Source organism: Sceloporus undulatus, chromosome 5, assembly GCF_019175285.1.
Source record: "Sceloporus undulatus isolate JIND9_A2432 ecotype Alabama chromosome 5, SceUnd_v1.1, whole genome shotgun sequence".
In the NCBI taxonomy this organism is placed as follows: domain Eukaryota; kingdom Metazoa; phylum Chordata; class Lepidosauria; order Squamata; family Phrynosomatidae; genus Sceloporus; species Sceloporus undulatus.
This window is the reverse complement of record NC_056526.1, coordinates 176,614,271-176,626,512: the sequence shown is the minus strand read 5'-3', so window position 1 is coordinate 176,626,512 and position 12,242 is coordinate 176,614,271. Positions and strand designations below refer to the sequence as shown.

The following is a 12,242-nucleotide window of genomic DNA, read 5'->3' as shown; positions in this document are numbered from 1 at the left end:
AAGAAGTGCAATTTTGGGGTGATTTTTGCCTGAATCCCCCATGTGCATGAACCAACCCACCCCGTCCCTCAAATATCTTGTTTCCCAACATTTCATATTCAAAATGGCAACCAGAAGTGATGCAACATTCTTTCCTGTTTGGAGGAGAAACAAGAGAGAAATTGAGGTATTTTGCTCACTGGATTTTGCAGCCGTTGTCATGTGTGTTTGGGACGTTGGTCCCTGCAAGCTGCCCTCCTCTGCTTTACCCCTTAGAATGGATTGGCCGAAATGAGGAGTAATAGCCAGTTTAGGTGGATACAATCACTGCCATCAAAAAGCACGCAGCTCATATAGAGACAAATATTTTATGGAATTAGATCTTGTTCACACTACGCAGTTGTAGCACTTTGATATTTCTTTGAGCCAAAGTCAAATGATAGGATGAGGCACTTTGTGAGAAATTTAAAAACCTCATGAAACTACAGTTCCCATGATTCTGTAAGATGCAGCCAGGTAGTTAAAGTGAAATCAAAGTGGTATAATTGTGCAGTGTAAAGGAGACTCCAAAGCTCTTTTGCCACAAGCCTTATGATGGCTGCCAATAAAGCAACTTAAAAGAGGACTCAACAGGTTTATGAAACTCAGACCATCAGGATCAATGGCTGCTAGTCAGGATGGCTTTGTTATATATGTTATGGCGTATATGTTATCTCTAACATCAGAGATGGCACACGCCTAGATAGCAGTTGTAAAAGAATGTATAAAAGGGTACATCTGCATTCATGTTCTGTGGGCAAGTGACATACAAAAATGTGTATATGAAGAAATTATGTACCAAATATATATTCTGCAAACACTTAAAGGGATTGTGAACTTTGATGTACTTTTTTTTTAAAAAAAATTGCATCCACTATGAAACAAACAGACTAGACATGTATAAATCTGACATACCTTAGAAATAATGTGATATCTCTGTTTTGCTTTAAATTAACAAGTCATATCCAGTTTTGGGGGCAGTAGGTCTAGAAGCAGGAGGCTAAAATATGTGGTTTGGATATAGGAAGCTGACACATTTGCAAAAAGTTATTGACATACTCCTGGCTTGGCCATTCATGTTATTCTGTTGCTTTATTCCCAGGTGTATCTGAGCTGCAGTAGCTCTCCATGCCAAAACGGGCACTGGGGGCACCTGTGTAAAGAAGAAAGGTTTTGTCTGTGCTTGCCGCATCCCTTGGTGGAGCCACTGCAGCCAAAGATGGTGAGGAAAATGCTCCAGCTATAGGTAAGTATACATGAAATCTAACCAACCTTTCTATCTCTCTCTCTCTCTCTCTCTCTCTCTCTCTCTGCCTAGTACTAACAGAGATTAAGGGGGAAAGAACATGTCATCACCAGTGATTTCCTTCAACAAGGTAGTTTCCCCGAGTCAGATTCTTTTTTAAAAAAGCTCATCCCAAGAGAGCCTATAATTTTGATTTCTTTCACGTGCCAAGCCATTTAAAAAAAAAAAAATAGTGGGCCTATGGTGGATTGAGCAAGAGGTTGTTAGCCAAGCAATGTGTCTTAAACAGACCAAAGCAAGCTGGCAATTTTTGCTACAAAAGCTGTGAAATTGCATTATGGAAAATGCATGTGTAATGAGGTTGTACTTCCATTTAATTTAAGAAAAAGATTGGGGAGTGACCACATGGTATAACTCTTTTCCACACATTCACTAAATAAGTGAATAAGGACTCAGGTTGCACCTATTGTCCCCACTCCAACCTCCATGTATTCAGACAGAGATTTGAACCTGGGCAATAGGCATGTATAAGTGGCATGCATGGAGCCTCCATAATAGGAAACAAGAATACTTGAAAAAAACACAGCGTGATCATATATACCGCGCCGTGTAGGTGTTCCAAACTTTAGTTGGAAACACTAGTGTATAAACAAAAAGAAGAAGTGAACCTACCAGCACAATCCCTCCCCCCCTACTTGAGCTTGGAAAGTGTCTTTTGGACTATAACTCCAACAATCTCCCAGCTGGCATGGCAGTAGCCATAATGGTTGGAGGATATGGGGCACTGTGATCCCCAAAGTAATTTTTTCCAAAGTTGATTATTATTATAGTTTATTTTTATAGAGCTGTAAATTTACAACACACTGTACATACAATGATCACATCAAGAAAAATGAAACTGCCAATGGTGTCAATCTACAAATACATATAAAACAATAGGTAATAATATAAGATAGAATTGGTAAAAATAAGCAGAATATGTTTCTTCCTCTAATGCTCCATGAATGCAGACTCCTGTTGGAAAGCCTTTTTGTTTTGTGACATTACAAAGGTGTTACTGAAAGACAGTTTGGTACAGTGTCTTAAATTTGGACTGTGACTCTGGAGATCAGCGTTCAATTCCCAGCTCAGCCATGAAATTCACTGAGGTGATCTTGGACAAGTTGCATGCCTTCAGGTCAGGGGAAGGCAATGGCAAACCTCCTTTGAACAAATCATGCCAAGAAAACCCTATGATAGGTTTGCTAGGGTCACCATAAGTCTGATGTGACTTAAAGGCACATACAATAACAACAAAAACAATAGTGTCACTTATGTTAAATTTATTCTGGATTTAATGGTGCGAGTGTCCATACCCTCCATCTTCTGAGAGTGATGTCTATCAATTCAATTCAAAATGGGGGTAAGTCCGATACCATACTGATTCTCAGATGTTTGTACCTCTCCAAATTAAAAGAAATTCACCATATGGCACATAAGGGCTGCATCCGTATTGCGAAATAATCCAGTTTGATACCACTTTAACAGCCATGACTCATGCAATGGAATTCTGAGAATGCTAGTTGGTTGTGGCACCAGAATGCTCTGAAAAGAAGGCTATATGTCTCTCAAAACTAGAATTCCAGAATTCATAGCACTGAGCCATGGCAGTTAAAAACTGGTAATCTACTGGGTCACTTGGGCAAATCACAGTCTCTCAGCCTTATAGGAAAGCAATGGCAAACCTTTTCTAATATATTGCCAAGAAAACTTATAATAGGGTCACCCATTAGTCAGAAAATGCTTGAAGGCACCACAACAACAAAAATAGTTCACTTATTTATAATATAATATAATAATAATATAATAAATATAAATAATAATAAGTCACTTCTCCCCGGAGGAGGATCAGGGCAGCTTACAATAAAAAAATAAAAACATAGTATAAAAATAAACACAATCCCTACCCCACAATTTAAAATGCAACAGCATAAAAATCAGTTATTAAAATCACATTAAAATTACAATAATTTAACCCCCATAACATGAGGTGAATTAAGGGAGAATCAGGGGCCACAGTTGTGGGACAGTGGAGAGGGCCCATGTATGTCTAGGAATGCCCGCCGGAAGAGTTACATCTTGATGGCTTTTTTAAAGGCCTCAAAGAGATGTTATGTGATGGACCTCCTCTGGTAGGTCATTCCAAAGTTTAGGAGCGGCCAATGAGAAGGTCCTCTGGGTAACCACAGCAAGTCTGGTCTTCTTAGTCTGTAGTAAAATTGTCCCAGAGGACCTGAGTGTGCGGGGTGGTTGTATGGAAGGAGACATTCCTTTAAGTAAGCTGGACCTAAGCCCTTTAGGGCTTTAAAGGTGATTACCAAACACCTTGTACTTGCCTGGAAACTAATTGGCAGCCAGTGTAAAGATTTCAGAACTGGAGTTATATGGCCACCTCTTGATTTCCAGGACCAACCTGGCTGCCATATTTTGGATTAACTGAAGTTTTGAGTTAGGTACAAGGGTAGTCCCATTAGGCACATTGCAGTAGTCCAATCAAGAGGTTACCAGAGCATGTACTACTGTTTCTAGGTCACTCGGTGCCAAGTAGGGGCATAGTTGGCATATCAGATATCGCATCTATCTGAGCTGTCAACTGAAGGGACGAGTCCAGGAGCACTCCCAAACTTTGAACACAGTCTTTTAGGGGAAGTGTGGCCCTGTTAGGACTGGCGAAACTATATCTCCATACCCAGTTTTGGGGTTCCTATAGCAAGTACCCGTCTTATCTGGATTCAACTTTAGTTGGTTTTCCCTCATCCAGATCATTAATGCCTTAAAACTTCATTGAGAGGAGAGATGCCATCTTCAGTCACTTCTGCGTCTGGACAAAGAATATATTGGGTGCATCGTGTACGATAACATCTTGCACCATGTCTCTGGATGATTTCACCCAGTGGCTTCATGTAAATGTTAAACACATTGGGAACAGATCGCTCCTTGAGGGACACCTGATTTGAGTTCCCTCTTGGTTGAACAACTGTCCCCAAGCATCACCATCTGGAACCTTCCGAGAGGTAGGACCTGATTCACTGCAACGCAGTGCCCCTGATAACTAACTCTCTCAGGCGTTCCCAGAAGGATGCCGTGATCAATGGTATCGAAGGCCGCTGAGAGGTCCAAGAGCACAACAGGCATCACTTCCCCTGTCCATGCCCAGAAGGAGATCATCAACTAAGGCAATCATGGCGTCTCAACTCCAAATCCTGTCCTAAACCTGGTTTGAAATGGATCCAGAAAACCGGATTCTTCCAGCCAGCCCAAACACATGGTGATTGGATTGATTGAATACAGCAACTACCAAAAGTAGGCACCAAGTGATTTTCTCTGAGCTGGTGTTTGAACTCAACTCTTGGTAGTGTTGGCCTGTTATACTAACTTAGAGACAATCACTTGGTGCCTTTTGATACTTGCTGTACTCAGAGAGGGTTGCATTGTCATCCCCTGAGGCTGGAAGAGAGTAACTGCTCACAGGTCACCTAGTAGGTTTCCATGTTTCTTTAAACCACTTGTTTTCTGTCTTAAGTACTGCATGCGGGTACATCCATACAGAGCATGAAAAAGCTAGCTTTCGGACTACAACTTCCAGAATCACCCGACAGTGTGGCCCTTTTATTTTTAAAAAAAGAGACAGTTTTCCAGATCGCACCCATTTCCAGACTCTGCTGTGTGAGCATGATGAACAACCAGAAGAGGCTGGGGAGATATTACCTGACCATTTGGGCTCCAACTCCCAGTCTTCCAACCAACAGACTAGTAGGAATTAAAAAAAGGCAACATTTCAATGTTTAGCTCACATGTAGCTCAAGTATATTTGTTCCATTCCTGTGTAATGTACATACTATCAATAACACAAAGACAGTCTCTGCTGCCAGGCCTTCAGTCTAAAAATGCATGTCAGGCAAGAAAAAGATGGATTAAATAGTCCTGTAATTTAAGGCTGTTTCACTTGCTGTATTGGTTGCACAATTATCAGAGTTATAGTCTGTAAACGCATTTTCCAACCTCGGCTCTATGTAGGATCACTTTGAAGGATTGAGAAATTAAAAAACTGTATAGTAAAGAAGACTATTTAAGGGAAGCCCAGGCAAACATGAGGACTGGCACTGCTGAGTCTGGACATATTAGCGCTAAGGATTTTGGGATGTAAATCTTCATTTAAGTTGTTTTTTTTGGGTTTGTTTGTTTTTTGCATGAAAGAACAAAAACTTCACAAGTGTCTTTCCGCTGGGTGAGCTCTTGAGATTTTAAAACACTTTTTTCTATTTTTTGCTACCATGTGAAAAATGTGTGGGTTAAAAAAACCAATACCTTGTATGTATGCAAAAAATGACACCCCACAAGCAACTCCAATTCTGCATTGGATGAAAATGTTCACAGCAGAGAAAAGTGCCCTATCCATTCTAGGTAAATTTGTGGTTGTGAGTGTTGAAGTAATTTGGTAATGTTTCCCATGACTGAGTGGAAATTGAACTATTAGTCTCCAGAGTTATATGCCAGTGCTTGAACCACTACATCACACTGGCTCTCTTGTCTGGGCTTACTCATGTGTAAGATGCCAACAGGATCCCAGTCATAGTTTTCTGTTCAAAATATTGTTTCCTGCATAAAATAAAGAACTTTTATTTGGTGCAAATGAGTTCCCACCTGCCAAAAATATTCTGAAATGTGAAAAATTGTGAGGTGGTTGACCATTTCCTTTCTGGTTGTCTTAATGTGTTGAAATACACTTTCTCATTGGAGAATGAAGATTTGCAAGTAGAGATATTTCTTTACATTCTACTGAAGATCCATAATGTGAGCATGGAAGCGAATGAGTGTAGCCACTAGAGATTAAAAGTAATACCTATTCTGTTTATACATGTCACACTTCTACCTTACATTTTAGCTGTGCACTTCAAAATACTGGGTTACAACTTCAGATGTGGTTTCAGAAAATCCCCTTTTGTTACTTGACACTTGAATGCTTGTAAAAGGTTGGAGAGGAAGTTGCATCTGAATTTGTGATCTCAAATTCTTATGGACTCTATCTGCTCAGAATTTTCATTTTTTGGCAGTGACATTCCCCAAGACACTTGTTTTAAAAAAATGAATCAGCTAGGATTCCAATTTAGAATACATGAAAGTATGTTTTGCTGTTTGACCTTTTAGTCATTTATCAATAATTTGCTACATAGTCACCACATTTTGTTTTGTATACTGGATGAGGAAGAGAAACAAATAATGTTTCCACCCTCATTTACTATTGTTGTCATTAGCTTTCCACATTTTTCCAATATTTGTAGAGAGCTTGAGAGCAAATTTTGGGATGCGAATCACATGCAAACATGTTACATTTGTAGAAAGGTGTGACACAGAGGGAGAAAATCATGAAAGCTTTTCTTGCTAATAATGCGGCACAGTCAAGACTAAATTTCCATGCTGGTTCTGATAAAAAAAAAAACCTCTTTTTTGTTGCAGCGTTTGACATTAATTGTGGAGAAAATTGCTTTCTATACAGTACTTAAAATTCATTCTGCTTTTCTTCTTCAGCTTCTTGAGAGAGTGACAGGAGGCCTGGGGGGAAAGTTTACAACTACGTTGTGTCTGCTATACAGATTTGATCCCATTTACATTGGCAATTCCGCATGAGGAGAAGAAAACAAAAGGCAGATCTGGATGTTATGGCAGACATGGGGTGAATGCCCAAAATAGCAGCCCCACATACAATCTTCCTTCACCCCTCTAGTTAAATTTACTTCATGACATGACAGCATTATGCTGATTTCCCAACTTCCATTTCACACCACCAGCTGGTGGGGGTGGGCAAGCTCCGAGAGATGGCGATATGAAGAAAGAAAGATGGGAGGTGATCATGCTCAACATTTAATTAATTAATTAATTAATTATATACCCCCTTTCTCCCAAGAAATCCAGAAAGCTCATAGGATAAATTAAAATGAAGTAGAGCAAAGTCTCTTTCTCTCTCTCTCTGATCCCCCCAATTAATAAACTGTTTTATGAAAACACCATGAATTTAAAGAATATAACACCATTTAAAAACAGTGCAATGATAATGCTGGACTCTTCTATAGCAGTTACAAATGTATAACCTTAGTTACACTCTTGTGACTGTTACATTCTCATGATTTGTGAAATTCCCCGCCTACCAGAACAAGCCACTGCAAATGATGGAGGTTTTTCCCCGGTTTGATCTGGAAGCATCTGGCTGGTGTTCCCCACTCTCCTGCCCTTGTACAAGCAAGGTCCAGTGCAAGAGGATTTGCAATAGAGTCCTGTTTCTGCTTGTCACATTGGGGATCATCACAGGAGAAAATGGTAATCAGCTGCTCCTGAGTGGCAGAAGAACAGACCCCCATCAATTGTAGTGGCTGCTTCATGGTAAGTGAAGAATCAGGCAGGGATTCATTGCATAGCACCATAAGTACAATGCTTATGCATATGTATCTTTCTCATAAGATCCGTCAGCAAAAGTAGGCACACACTCTGTTAAAAGGTCTTCTTCTCTGTTAACTGTGAAAACCCTGTTTCCAATTCTATTATTCTACATACCCACCTTGGTTGTGAAGCTAAGCAGACCCTCCCAGATGAACCCCACAATTCTCCTTTATTGAGGTAGCAGCCCCTGTTTGACAGAGGTTTGTTCCCCTGTTGATTGAGAAGCAGATATCTCCTCCTTCTCTCATGAAAGAGTGACAGCCAGAAGAAGTTCCCTTTTTGCAATTCCCCTTAACGAGAGATTTATTGCAGGAGAGGTGGTGGAAATGTTAGTCAATTGCTTACCAATTGGACAAGGGAATAGATTCTCTCTCTTGCTGCAGCTGCTACTTGGTGTATGTATTCCCTAATGTATTTTTCTAACTAGTGAATAACATAGAGATCATGATACAAACCCAGTCACAAATCTGTAACTCTAGGGAGTTTAGTGCACAGCTAACAAACTCAGCTTACCTTTGCCGGTTTGAATCCTAATTTGGGCTGCGTCCAGGTATTATCACACTGAAAATGCCACCAATGCTGCCGGCCAAGGGCAACCTGGGTTACTCTGGGTAGAAGCCATGCTCAGCCAACCTCTTTTCAAAACTGAGACTCTCCCAGCTTTACAAATCAGACGGCTGAGCACAGCTTCTACCCAAGGTTACCCAGGCTTCCCCTGGCCAATAGCATCAGCAGCATTTTGCAGCCCGATTAGAATTCAATCTGGCAAAAATAAGCCAGTTTTTTAAAATCTGTGCACTAAACACCCAGGTTATGCGTTCATAACTGCTTTAGTGAATTCTAACAATTGGCTTTATTGCCAGCAAGTGACAGCAGAATAGGGGCCAGCCTAGTTCTGTGGAAGAGACAGCCTGGGAGCAGCCCGAGAAGGTTCTCTCGAGAATGGGATAAATTATTCGCCCAATGATCATTTTAAGCTGATCTGATTACCACATTTCCTTAAGAAAACTCATTTATCACCTACTTGATATATCATGTAGGTTTCCACATAAAAATCTCTCCTCTTCATTCCACCCACAACAAACCCTATGAGGTAGGAAGATGAAAGAGAGAAAGAGGCCCAAGGTTACCTGAGGGGTTTCATAACACAATTGGGACTTGAAGCTAGGCTGTCCTTCTAACAATACATTATACTTAATAAGAGGCAGACAATCATCTAGATTGGGAACCTGGCAGAAGAATAGGCAGGTTTTAACTTTGCTTCTTGATGCAGTTCCAACCCAATTTGGGGTCCCTGGACTTACTATTTGCATTAGAAAGATGCTTCCCACTGATGGAAATAAGATTTTTTACTTCCAATCTAAGTAGCAACAGAGGGAGTTATTAATATTAGGACTGCTGCAGAAGGCTAAAGCCCCCTAACCCCAGCACTGAGGATCAGACCCCTAAATGTGGCATTTATTTTTCATTTTTTTAAACAACTGTATTTGTTCATTGCCTGAATGGCACCTAGGGAATCAATGAGAATTTCTCATGTTTCATTTTCTGAGAAGAATTCACAGATTATAAAATGAAAAGAAAAATGTTGAATTTTAAAGAATTCTATCAGGAAAGAAGGAAAGTGAAACCGACCGATTTACTCACCCACCATGAGGGCTTTGCTGTTTTTATGTCTTAAGGTCTGACATGTGTTAATGCCTTAAAAGTGCCTTTGAAGCCTATGTATTTGTAATTTGTTTCTGCTGCTGAATTAGGATGAGTCCTCTTTTTTTTTTTTTTTTTTTTTTTTGATGGACATATTATCTTTAGCAACTACATGGTAGGTGAGTACAGTGTGGTCCTCTCCATATTGGAAGAGCTGTGCCTTTTAAATTCATCCCTCTAGACCTATACCTGAGAATGTTGTTTGATTATATTGTAAAATAATTTCCCCAAATCTGCATATATGGAGCAAAGAATCTGAATTTTAAATATTTAAATGTTGGAATAAGCAAACCCTGACTCGACCTAGAGAAAGAGTCATAAACTTTGCCAACAACAACAATACTATCTGTTAGTAGGCCATGTCTACTGTGATATCTAGCCTGTGCACTAATGGATTTACATATCTTTACATTTTTCCCCTTTGCAGATTTTTCAAAGGCTCTTACCGGTATGCACCAATGGTTGCCTTTTTTGCTTCACACACCTATGGGATGAATTCTCCAGGCCTATTCGATTCAATAATCTGGATGTCAACTATGGGTCCTCCTACGTCCCAGCAAATGGAAGGTTCCGTGTGCCCTATCTTGGTGTTTTAGTCTTTGAATACACCATTGAATCAAGCAGCCCAGTCCTCTCAGGGTACTGTAGTTGATGGAATAGATAAACTGGCTTTCCGGTCTGAAATGCAAATGATCACAAGATGTTGAGAGGGTAGTTACTGGTGATGCCTTACTGGAACTGAACTATGGACAAGAAGTTTGGCTGAGACTGGCAACAGGTTCTATCCCAGCCAAATATCCACCCATAACTACATTTACTGGCTACTTATTGTACCGTACATAAACTAGTTACACACAAAAGCTTATCATTTATAAAGAAAACTGGCTCTTTCCTTTGCTTTGAATTTTCCACCCAGTGAACTGAATCTCACTTAGGGTTACCATCTTTTCCTTGATTATAGCATCATAGAGTTGGAAGAGACCACAAGGGCATCCAGTAACCCCCTGCCATGCAGGAACTCACAATCAAAGCATCCCCGACAGATGGCCATCAGCCTCTGTTTCAAGACCTCCAGGAGACTCCACTACATTCTGGAAGAGTGTTCCACTGTTGAACAGCTCTTATCTCAGGAAGTTCCTCCTAATGTTGGGTGGAATCTCTTTCCTGTAGCTTGGTAGGTTTCCTATCTCTTAACAGCTGTGTGATAGAAAGAAAACATCTTTCCTGTCCCTTTTCTTGTGCAAGGGAAAACAACAACGCTTATACTTAAATTCTATTGTTAGTCCTAACTAAAATAGATCAATTAGATTTATTATGTGTTGACACCCCATTCAATAATGGATTCAGTGGTCTACTCTAGTTGGGACTAATCAACAGGAACCCAGTTTTATTGGTTTTATTTCCACCCATCTACCAGGTGTTTTCTTTACTTTTTTTTAAATTGCAATTTCCAATCCAGGGCCCCAGCACAAAAAAAGTGGTAATCGTAATCTCATTAGATTACTATCTGAAATTATATTCATTCCCCAAATGCCTGCTATCTCATCTTACTTTGTATTGGCTCAGTATGTAAATAGCTCTCCCGGCAATAGTTAATAGGAATATGCTTGCACTACCCAGCCATTTGCATCATTACCGTTCCCCTTGCAAATGTACATCAGGTTATAAATGTTATCAGCAATGTTAATTAATTTGTTTTCAATGGCTTCCAGTCCTCAGTGATATGAGGTTGACAGATTTGCAGCATCTACTTGCTTGTTTTTATTTTTAACTGAAGCTGGAAGCAGCTACAAAACTGGAGCTTGACTGGGAAAATTATGGGACAAGATCACATCCTCCACTCATTTGAATTTATTTCACATTCAGATGAGCTGTTACTTTCAAACAAAATTCAGTCCCAGATGTGATTCAGTTCCTCAGCAGACTAAAATGGGGGTGATGGTGAACAAAACTCCACTTCTCCGCTCTTCCTTCCTCCTTCTCCATCTTCCTCTTCTCTCTTCACCACCAAATCATGTGTCAGTCTACTACAAATCCCTGTTCTACTATTCACTTTCTGGCCTGTTCCCATCTCCTATAGTTATAAACTAGTCCGATCACAATGGCTCTGTTGCCATTTTGTGTGGCAACAAAGGTATGTCTGTCAAATGAAGTGGATAGAGTCTTTCACATGGTTGGAATATTCACATATATTCCTTGCTGGCAAGAGATTGCATGTGGAGGACTTTTCCAGATGACTGGGACTAGTTAGGAAGGTTTGAAGGTTTGGATCTTGGCCAAATTTCATTAAGTCTGGCTCTTCAGTTGCCAGATCTGGTTAAACTCAGAACTTATGGAAGCTTGTATTAGGTTTTTATTCATGCATCTGTCCATACTAATTGGCTTAAAAAGAGTACCAATGTTAAAATTTCCACTCTTATTTGCTTGTAATAAAGTATTGAAAAACACTTTACTGCGAAAAATCACATTTAAATCCTGGATTCCTAGAAGGTGAAGCCTTCAATAATGGAGCACTTCCAAACCATAAAAAACAAAACAAAAAACCCAACCCAACACACTAACACATACAAATTGCTGCATCTAACAGATTAATTATAAAGCCAGGTGATCCATTGAAAATATGAAAGACTGCGTTTCCTCACCTAAAAAAAAAAAAAGAAATCATTGCTTAAAGAAAAACCCTATCCTTAATGCATTGCCTAATTCAAGAGTAGTATATGGCTTGTTTTTATCGCAAGCCTCACAAGGGAGATCTGTGAAGAATATCTGATTAAAAGTCCATATATTTAATCTGGATTTA

General features: G+C 39.8%; 1 protein-coding gene across 1 annotated transcript in view; it reads left to right on the top strand.

Moving 5' to 3' along the window:
* Window positions 1-10,306, top strand: part of MMRN1 (multimerin 1) — an 83,319-nt gene extending 73,013 nt beyond the window's left edge. Inside the window, 7 exon segments of the mRNA XM_042469709.1 lie at window positions 1,121-1,162; window positions 1,164-1,240; window positions 2,221-2,244; window positions 9,870-9,943; window positions 9,946-10,084; window positions 10,086-10,133; window positions 10,135-10,306. Coding sequence (XP_042325643.1) covers window positions 1,121-1,162; window positions 1,164-1,240; window positions 2,221-2,244; window positions 9,870-9,943; window positions 9,946-10,084; window positions 10,086-10,133; window positions 10,135-10,285 — 555 coding nt within the window. The 3' untranslated portion in view covers window positions 10,286-10,306.
* The last annotated feature ends 1,936 nt before the right edge of the window (window positions 10,307-12,242 follow it).